The 10260-nt window shown below is 33.0% G+C and overlaps 1 protein-coding gene across 1 annotated transcript; it reads right to left on the bottom strand.

Moving 5' to 3' along the window:
- Positions 1-180: 180 nt before the first annotated feature.
- LOC131140278 (tubulinyl-Tyr carboxypeptidase 1-like) lies at positions 181-9769 on the bottom strand. The gene is made up of 7 exons (XM_058090544.1): positions 8999-9769; positions 7495-7583; positions 6338-6394; positions 4326-4400; positions 3842-4223; positions 1187-1296; positions 181-1105 (listed from the first exon to the last, which is right to left on the bottom strand). The coding sequence occupies exons 1-7, from the start codon at positions 9218-9220 to the stop codon at positions 1033-1035; spliced, it is 1008 nt and encodes a 335-aa protein (XP_057946527.1). The 5' UTR covers positions 9221-9769; the 3' UTR covers positions 181-1032.
- Positions 9770-10260: the final 491 nt, after the last annotated feature.

The following is a 10260-nucleotide window of genomic DNA, read 5'->3' as shown; positions in this document are numbered from 1 at the left end:
TAGTGTCCTGCGGGCCACATTTGGCCACATCTGGCCACATTGCAGGGACTACATGCCTATTTGCTGACTGCTTTCCAAAGAAACAGACATCCAGACGGCTATTAACAGTATTTTCCGGCTTACAAGTCGGAGCTTTTCTTCTTGTCACTCACACAAAGCAATGACCTGGATTCACACGAGTTGCAAACACGTAGTCTGCGGCAATTTATTAGTAATTGTGAGTTTTAAAAAATGCAGTAGTTTACAGATGCATGGGGGGGGGGGGTGCAGTATAAAACACAAGTGTTCATTTTCGATAAATACAAAGTCAAAAAGTGCTGCGAACGAACAATGACACCTCGGTTTTTCAAACGTTTTTTTTTTTTTTAAGGCAAGTGACAACTGAATTTAGTTGCTACAAATGAAAGTTAATGCAATTTCTATAAGTACAGTTATTAATTTGCATCCGGTGTGCTAAATGCTGATTTGCATAACTCAATAATTGACATCTTACTGTATATTTATACTAAATAACATATGATAATGCACTACTAATATCAATAGTGATAAATTATGAAACACTTTCATACACAATAATGCAATAACTATTCTGTGTTCAGTTCAGTGAGGATTATGATTCTTTTTGTGATCATGTTTTTCCCAAAAATTATGAATTCTAAATCCAAGGCACAGGGGTTTTTTTTTAGTACAGTATCTGATTGGACGGGGAAACAACACATACTAACATTCAAATGACAAAGATCGATATATATATAACATTAATTAAAATACAGTATTTCCCTACAGTACAGTACAGCTAGTTAGTAAAAAATGATAACATTGTTTACACAATATTTCACATTTGGGAACATCTCCAGCACCGATGCTTATGAAATAGATAAAAATTTAAAAAAAAAATACCCTGATGACTGTGTGACATTGAGTGCGTGCATATATGTGTAGGTCGCTGGTTCTTTATCGACCTTGTAAATAAAAAAACAAGGCATTGAATAAACCCTCAAAAAAAATTATTATTATTATTATTATTATTATTCACACCCGAATCTGATACGCGCTCATGTCTCCGGATGCTTTCTGTTCCAATGCCGCTTTCTCTCCAGAGGGACTGAAACAGAAAATATCCAACCGTAGTTATGCTTAGACTTGCACATAGATGAGGATTAATGGATTAATTAATTAATCTTACCGTCTCTCAACACGGCTGATTCTGCGAAAGGGGCTTCCTGGTCCTCTGAGGGGCGAGCCCATGCTGTTTCTCCTGTCTTTGGTGGGAGAAGACGGCGTCGCTTTTCCGATCTGCACAAAAAAACTCATTAGTCTTATTATATATAAACAGTATAAAAATGCTATTGGCGTTATATTAAAATATGGTGGTGGTAGTGTGATGGTCTGGGACTGTTTTGCTGCATCAGGGCCTCTCGCACCAAGAGAGCCACTGACGACCGTCGTGAGGATAAGCGGTAGAAAATGAATGAACATTATTCCAACGGTAAAATATGGTGGTGGTAGTGTGATGGTCTGGGACTGTTTTGCTGCATCAGGGCCTCTCGCACCAAGAGAGCAAGTGATGACCGTCGTGAGGATAAATGGTAGAAAATGAATGAACATTATTCCAACAGTAAAATATGGTGGTGGTAGTGTGGTGGTCTGGGACTGTTTTGCTGCATCAAGGCCTCTCGCACCAAGAGAGCCAGTGACGACCGTCGTGAGGATAAGCGGTAGAAAATGAATGAACATTATTCCAACAGTAAAATATGGTGGTGGTAGTGTGGTGGTCTGGGACTGTTTTGCTGCATCAGGGCCTCTCGCACCAAGAGAGCCAGTGACGACCGTCGTGAGGATAAGCGGTAGAAAATGAATTAACATTATTCCAACAGTAAAATATGGTGGTGGTAGTGTGGTGGTCTGGGACTGTTTTGCTGCATCAGGGCCTCTCGCACCAAGAGAGCCAGTGACGACCGTCGTGAGGATAAGCGGTAGAAAATGAATGAACATTATTCCAACAGTAAAATATGGTGGTGGTAGTGTGATGGTCTGGGACTGTTTTGCTGCATCAGGGCAGCTGGAAGACTCACTGTGATAAATGGAACCGTGAATTATTGTTAATATGCAAATATGGGCTGCACGGTGAACGAGTGGTTAGCGCGCAGACCTCACAGCTAGGAGACCCGGGTTCAATTCCAACCCTCGGCTATCTCTGTGTGGAGTTTGCACTTTCTCCCCGTGCATGTGTGGGGTTTTTTTCCGGGTACTCCGGTTTCCTCCAACATTCCAAAAACATGCTAGGTTAATTAGCGACTCCAAATTGTCCATAGGTATGAATATATACGTAGCATAAAAATGCTAATGGCGTTATTTCAGAGTGATAGCAGGTCGACATGGTGCGGCAAAACCGTTTTATGGGCTCAGCAATATGTAAGCTTTTTGATAGCAGTGGAATAATACACACTGACATTTTATTATAAAATTTAGTTTGGAGCTCATTTTTGTCCCATAAGGAAGTGCATATTGCGTTATCGAGTACATACTAAATTTTTCAAGTGTCTATTGTCATTGTACTATATGTCTTGTCCTCCAAACGCTATTTGTGTGTTGTTTAATTAATATTTATTATTTGTTATTATGTAATGGTGACTCAGGTCAATAGAATTCATCATAAATACTGTAAATTGAAAAAGTTAATCCATGTGTGTATATATATATCACTATATTGATGGTTATTATGGTACCCATTATGTCATAGTATGGTCATATCACCTTGTACTTCGGTACGTGACAAAAAATAATAATAATAATAAAAAAAAACTTAAAAGTACCAGATGGAGGGGTAGGATTTAATAAGCTTTGCTTCTTCCTACTCCTTTTGGACATGTGGAACTGGGAACTGATTATGTGATGCATTCAATTGTAATATGATGCATGTTCAAATGAAATAAAACCATTAAAAAAATACAAAAATGTAAAAAAACAAACAAAAACAAATTATTAAATTTTTTTTTAAAAAAAATTATATTAGAAAGCAGGAAGTGAACAAATGTAACAGTTACTGATTGTAAAAGTACCAGATGGAGGGGTAGGATTTAATAAGCTTTGCTTCTTCCTACTCCTTTTGGACATGTGGAACTGTGAACTGATTATGTGATGCATTCAATTGTAATCTGATGCATGTTCAAAAGAAATAAAACCATTAAAAAACATTTTTTTAATTGCAAAAACAAATGAAATTTTTTTAATTTAAATCTTTAATTTTTTTTATTTAAAACAAAATTTTAAAATTAAATTTAAAAAAATTAAATAAAAAAACTTAAATTATATTAGGAAAGCAGGAAGTGAACAAATGTAACAGATACTGATTGTAAAAGTACCAGATGGAGGGGTAGGATTTAATAAGCTTTGCTTCTTCCTACTCCTTTTGGACATGTGGAACTGTGAACTGATTATGGGATGCATTCAATTGTAATCTGATGCATGTTCAGATGAAATTAAACCATTAAAAAAAATAACAAAAATGTTTAAAAAATTACAAAAATGTTTAAAAAAATTACAAAAATGTTTTAAAAAATTACAAAAATGTAAAAAAAATTACAAAAATGTTTAAAAAAATTAAAAACTATTTTTTTTATTACAAATTTTTCTTTATTAAATTATATTAGAAAGGCAGGTTTCTATTGTGTAAGTGGTTCCTATCAATACTGCTGTTCAATTCCCTCAGAGAAACTGTACCTGCTGTAAGACCATGCCGGGTTTTTTTGGGGAAAAGCGGCGATAGCAAAGATCACGTGAAATCGATGACGCCTGGAATTATCCAGAAAGCTAAAACCAGTGCCAGATTGTATCCTACCTTGAGCCTCATGTCTCTAGTGTGTCTCTCCAGCTCTTTCCTCAGCTCCTCCTTGCTCAGTTTCTCCACATCCAGCACCGAGTGCTTCCACTCGATCTGCTCCACGCTGTGAGGATCATGTGACACATACTGGCCGATCTTCACCTTTTGAAGCGTGTGCCAGTAACCCCTGTAGGCTCCTTCGAAGTCCTGTACCAAGTCCAGAAGTGTCCGGTGCTCCAGGGGTTTGAACATGAGGTCCTCACGGCGACTCATGCCCAGCGCGCCGAAACGCCCGGCGCTGTGGACTCCGAGCACGATGTGGTGGAAGTGGTTCCCTGAGAAGTGAGACTTAAAGCTGAGAGGGAAACGCTCCACGCCTGGCATGCTGTTGGTGAGGTAACTTTGAGGTGGGGGGGGGGGCGTCAGTCAAGGAAATGGACTCATAACACATAAAATATGATTCATAATTGTACGAAATCTTGAGCTAAGGTGAAAAAGATACATCCCCAGGATCACTGCCTCCAGGCATTTGATTGGCAGGGCTTCACGCGTCATCTCCTTGGCGATGTCCATCAACCTGTGGAGAAAACTATGACAATAAGATGACCCAAATATGAACATTATGGAGTTTTGAGAAAATAATCTATACTATATGAATAATATTGATATTATGTAAACCAAAACATGTCGATATAAGTTACATATACTGTGTTTAGCTTTATTATTAGTATGAACTTAGTTGGTTTCCCCATCTTATTCTCATTATTACTACTAGCAGTACTACTTGTAGTAGTAGTAGGCTAGTATTAGTAGTATTAAAAATATATATATATCAATAAAAAAATATAAAATTATTTAGGGGTGCTTAAGAACATTAAAAAATTGTAATCTATAAAAAATATCAAATTATTTTGGGGGGGCATTAAGAACATATTTTTTTAATCAATAAAAAATATCAAATTATTTAGGGGTGCTTAAGAACATAATTTTTTTTAATCAATAAAAAATATCAAAATATTTAAAGGGATTAAGAACATATTTTTTTAATCAATAAGAAATATCAAATTATTTAGGGGTGCGTAAGAACATAAAAAAAATCAATAAAAAAATCTAAATATTTAATCGGATTAAGAACATATTTTTTTAATCAATAAAAAATATCAAAATATTTTGGGGGATTAAGAACATATTTTTTAATCAATAAAAAATATCAAAATTTAGGGGGGTTAAGAACATATATTTTTTTAATCAATAAAAAATATATTATTTAGGGGGCTAAAGAACATTTAATAAAAAAGTTTAAAATATCAATAAGAAATATCAAATTATTTAGGGGTGCTTAAGAACATATTTTTTTAAATCAATAAAAAAATATCAAAATATTTAGGGGGATTAAGAACACATTTTTTTAATCAATAAAAAATATATTATTTAGGGGGCTAAAGAACATTTAATAAAAAAGTTTAAAATATCAATAAGAAATATCAAATTATTTAGGGGTGCGTAAGAACATTAAAAAAATCAATAAAAAAATAAAAATATTTAGGGGGATTAAGAACATATTTTTTTAATCAATAACAAATATCAAATTATTTAGGGGGGCTAAAGAACATTTAATTTTTTTTAATCTATAAAAATTATTTAGGGGGCTAAAGAACATTTAATAAAAACGTTTAAAATATCAATAAGAAATATCAAATTATTTAGGGGTGCTTAGGAACATAATTTTTTTAATCAATAAAAAATATCAAAATATTTAGGGGGATTAAGAACATATTTTTAATCAATAAAAAATATCAAATTATTTAGGGGGGCTAAAGAACATTTAATTTTTTTTATCTATATAAAAATATTATTTAGGGGGCTAAAGAACATTTAATAAAAAAGTTTAAAATATCAATAAGAAATATCCAATTATTTAGGGGTGCTTAAGAACATAAAAAAAATATAAAAAATATTTAGGGGGATTAAGAACATATTTTTTTAATCAATAAAAAATATAAAATTATTTAGGGGGGCTAAAGAACATTTAATTTTTTAAATCTATAAAAAATATATATTATTTAGGGGGCTAAAGAACATTTAATAAAGTTTAAAATATCAATAAGAAATATCAAATTATTTAAGGGTGCTTAAGAACATAAAAAAAATCAATAAAAAATATCAAAATATTTAGGGGGATTAAGAACATATTTTTTAATCAATAAAAAATATAAAATTATTTAGGGGGCTAAAGAACATTTAATTTTTTTTAATCTATGAAAAAATATATTATTTAGGGGGCTAAAGAACATTTAATAAAAAAGTTCAAAATATCAATAAGAAATATCAAATTATTTAGGGGTGCTTAAGAACATAAAAAAACAGCCTCCAAATGGCTCATGGGCTACACATTGGACACCCATGACTTAAATGTAACTTTTTCATTATGAGTCTTATCAAGCATGGCTGCCATAATATTCTACATGTAAAAGTCATATATTTAATAATCAACAATGATATGTATTTCCTTACGCCGTAAGAGGCCGGCTCTTCTTTATTTCAAAAAACTGCGTCCCGGTGTGATTGTACCTGTAAAGTACAGTTAAGGCCATATGAATCATAGAACACTGAACACACAATATGTCAATATATTATTATATATTATTGGTTACTGTATTACAGTAGAACCCGTTTATGTTGACCTTCATTAAGTCCCGCACATCTAAGTTAGTTGATGTCAACATATATACATATTTAACCAAGCTGCACGGTGGGGAAGTGGTTAGCACAAAGGGCTCACATCTAGGAGACCCGAGTTCGATTCCACTCTCTGTCATCTCTGTGTGGAGTTTGCATGTTCTCCCCCTGGTTTTCTCCGGGGACTCCAGTTTTTCCTCCCGCATTCCAAAAACATGCTAGGTTAATTAGCGACTCCAAATTGTCCATAGGTATGAATGTGAGTGTGAATGGTTGTTTGTCTATATGTGCCCTGTGATTGGCTGGCCAAATGAATGGTTGTTTGTCCACCCTTGTGAGGATAAGCGGTAGAAAATGAATGAACATTATTCCAACAGTAAAATATGGTGGTGGTAGTGTGATGGTCTGGGACTGTTTTGCTGCATCAGGACCTGGAAGACTCACTGTGATAAATGGAACCATGAATTATTGTTAATATGCAAATATGGGCTGCACGGTGGTCAAGTGGTTCGCGCGCAGACCTCACAGCTAGGAGACCAGGGTTCAATTCCACCCTCGGCCATCTCTGTGTGGAGTTTGCATGTTCTCCCCGTGCATGTGTGGGTTTTCTCCGGGTACTCCGATTTCCTCCCACATTCCAAAAACATGCTAGGTTAATTAGCGACTCCAAATTGTCCATAGGTATGAATGTGAGTGTGAATGGTTGTTTGTCTATATGTGCCCTGTGATTGGCTGGCCACCAGTCCAGGGTGAAGACAGCTGGGATAGGCTCCGGCACCCCGCCCCCGCGACCCTCGTGAGGATAAGCAATAGAAAATAAATGAATGAATTTGTAACCCGCAAGGTATGCTAGGCAGTCCACAATACATTGGCTTTGTGGGTTCCACTGTTGTCATCTGATTAGTCGTTTTCTTTGAATGTTTGAACAGTTTTTTTTATCACATGGACCAAGAATTCCAGGTTTTGAATATTATTTGGGTCTCAAAGGATACTGCAATTCCCTGATGTATTTCTGTATGGCTTCCAGGCGCTGCGGGACCGGGGTGGTAGGCTGGTATGTAGGCACACTCGGAATGGGAATCTGTGAGACACAGCATATAAACAAGTGTCAATTATTTTTGCGACCTAAAACCGTCATTCCTAAATGTGTAAGATGACCGTCTATACTAGGGTTGCATAATAATTGATTTTATTAACAAACGCAAGGATTCGTGCTGGTTGTCCTTGACATGATGGCCGACTTGCATCCGTTGACGGGAGAATTGACTGACTTTTCTTGTCTTTATTACCAATAAGTCAATGTTCTTGATTTGATGGGTTATGATGTGCTTTTATTCATTTCTATTAAGAAAGTCTCATGAACAACAGCAGAAAGATCATTGGAAGTTTCACTAATAAATAATAAAATTATTTATAAAAAAATTATAAAATATATATAAAAATATAATTTTATATAATAAATATAAAATAAATAATATTTAAATACTAAATAATAAAAAATATATAAAAATATAATTATATAAAAATATATTTAAAAATGTAAGCATGTAATGTAATGTAAAAAATATATAATTTATAAAATTATAAAATTATTTACAAAATTATGTATTTTATTCATTTATATTAAGAAAGTCTCATGAAAAACGGCAGAAAGATCATGGGAAGTTTCACTAATAAATAATGAAATAATTTATAAAAAATTATAAAATATATATTATATAATTTTATATAATAAATATAAAATAAATAATAGTATTATTTAAATAATAAAACATATATAAAAATATAATTATATAAAAATAGATAAAAAATGTAATGTAAAAAATATATAATTTATAAAAATAATTTATAAAATAATTTAAAATAATTTACAAAATTATTTATTAATTTTATTCATTTCTATTAATAAAAGTCTCATGAAAAACAGCAGAAAGATCATTGGAAGTTTCACTAATAAATAATAAAATTATTTATAAAAAATTATAAAATATAAATAAAAAATATAATTTTATATAATAAATATAAAATAAATAATATTTAAATAATAAAAAATATATAAAAATATAATTATATAAAAATATATAAAAATGTAAGCATGTAATGTAAAATGTAATGTAATATAAAAAATATAATTTATAAAATAATTTTTAAAATAATTTATAAAATTATAAAATTATTTACAAATGTATTTATTATAAAATTAATAAATAATTTTGTTAAATAAATAAAATATATATAAAAAATATAATTTTATATAATAAATATAAAATAATAATATGATTTAAATAATAATAAAAAATATAAAAATATAATTGTATAAAATTATATAAAAATGTAAGCATGTAATGTAAAAAATATAATTTATAAAAAATAATTTAAATTAAAATTAATTTAACATAAATTGTACAATTATTTACAAAATTATTTATTAAGTATAAAAAAATAAAATAATTTAATAAGCCTGAAAATGATGGAAAAACTGGTTTGCAGGTTTACCTTGGGTAGGTCAGTGGCAGCACGGATGCCCTTCCCAACGGCCTCCCCGTCCGGGTGGATCCGAGCCACATGGCGCCACATCCTCTCCCACGTCTCCTCGTCCACTGGGAGGCCACCTCGGTTCACATAGAAAGGCACCCCTCCATCCCTCAACTCTTCATCCCCTTCGTCCTCCTGCTCCTCATCCCTTTCCTCCACGGAACCCATGGTGGTCCTCAGCATCTGGAGCAACTGAGTCCTTCAGCCAGAAACGGATCTCTTGGTCCACTTAGAGGTTTCTATACGATCATTCCGGATTATGGCACGACTGATTCCAATGTTTTAAGAGGTATTATGTTTCATAATGAGGCTGAAGGTGAGTAGCACCGGATATTTCAGTACTGAATATCTCCTTGACTTTGCAGGGACTCCACAAATGTAATTGTTTCCATTCACCGGTCACCCCGTTTCCAGTCACACGGATGTGAGCATAAAGAAACCCATAAAGATAATTAATAAATATATCCACTCTTCACTGCACAGCCAAGAATAGAATTAAGCCATCAAAGCTTTATAGATGACGAATTTCCTGTTACTGTACAGTCAGATGTCATTCACAGCAAATATATCCATAAAGCGACCCGTTCGAGAAACAATTTCTAATCGTTCTCTTCATTTCCGTTTCTCAGCATTAAAAAAAAAGTATTTCCACGCACCCGTAAATCGTTTTATTGTTTAAATGCTGCCGGTTCGAGCCAAAAATGTGACGCCTCCCATCCGATAAAGCGACCGACACTCCCTGTTTGCCCTTTATTGCGCATGCGCACAATGAGGAGGCTGCGCTCAGACGTGACGTATGGGACGTTCAAGTGCACTCGTAAAAGTCAAAGATAGTTACGGTAGGTTTATTTCAAGAAAATGACAACAAAACGTGTTGTTTTGAATCGATTTGCTAGCATAAAACGTTTTGTGTGTCGTAGTCGTAAAAGTTAATAAAAAGTTCAAATATTCTAACAATGAATATCAGTATAATTATGTACATGTTGTATTGTTTATACTGTATACATACAAACAGTATACTGTAAGTGTACACTAATGGCTCTCAGACGTTTAAGAAGTACTACCTCAGGAAATGTTTGCTAGCATAAAATGTTTAGTGTGTCATAGTCCTAAAAGTTAATAAAAAAGTTCAAATATTCTAACAATGAATATCAGTATAATTATGTACATGTTGTATTGTTTATACTGTATACATACAAACAGTATACTGCAAGTGTACACCA

The sequence above is a fragment of the Doryrhamphus excisus genome, chromosome 13 (genome assembly GCF_030265055.1).
Source record: "Doryrhamphus excisus isolate RoL2022-K1 chromosome 13, RoL_Dexc_1.0, whole genome shotgun sequence".
Taxonomy (NCBI): domain Eukaryota; kingdom Metazoa; phylum Chordata; class Actinopteri; order Syngnathiformes; family Syngnathidae; genus Doryrhamphus; species Doryrhamphus excisus.
This window is presented reverse-complemented; position numbering and strand designations above follow the sequence as displayed.

Coding starts and splice junctions, on each gene's coding strand:
- LOC131140278 (XM_058090544.1), bottom strand. CDS start 9,220: ATGCTGAGGACCACCATGGGTTCCGTGGAGGAAAGGGATGAGGAGCAG. Junction 4,224..4,325: donor GAGGCAGTGATCCTGGGGAT/GTATCTTTTTCA, acceptor CCCACCTCAAAG/TTACCTCACCAACAGCATGC. Junction 1,106..1,186: donor ATCAGCCGTGTTGAGAGACG/GTAAGATTAATT, acceptor TTTCTGTTTCAG/TCCCTCTGGAGAGAAAGCGG.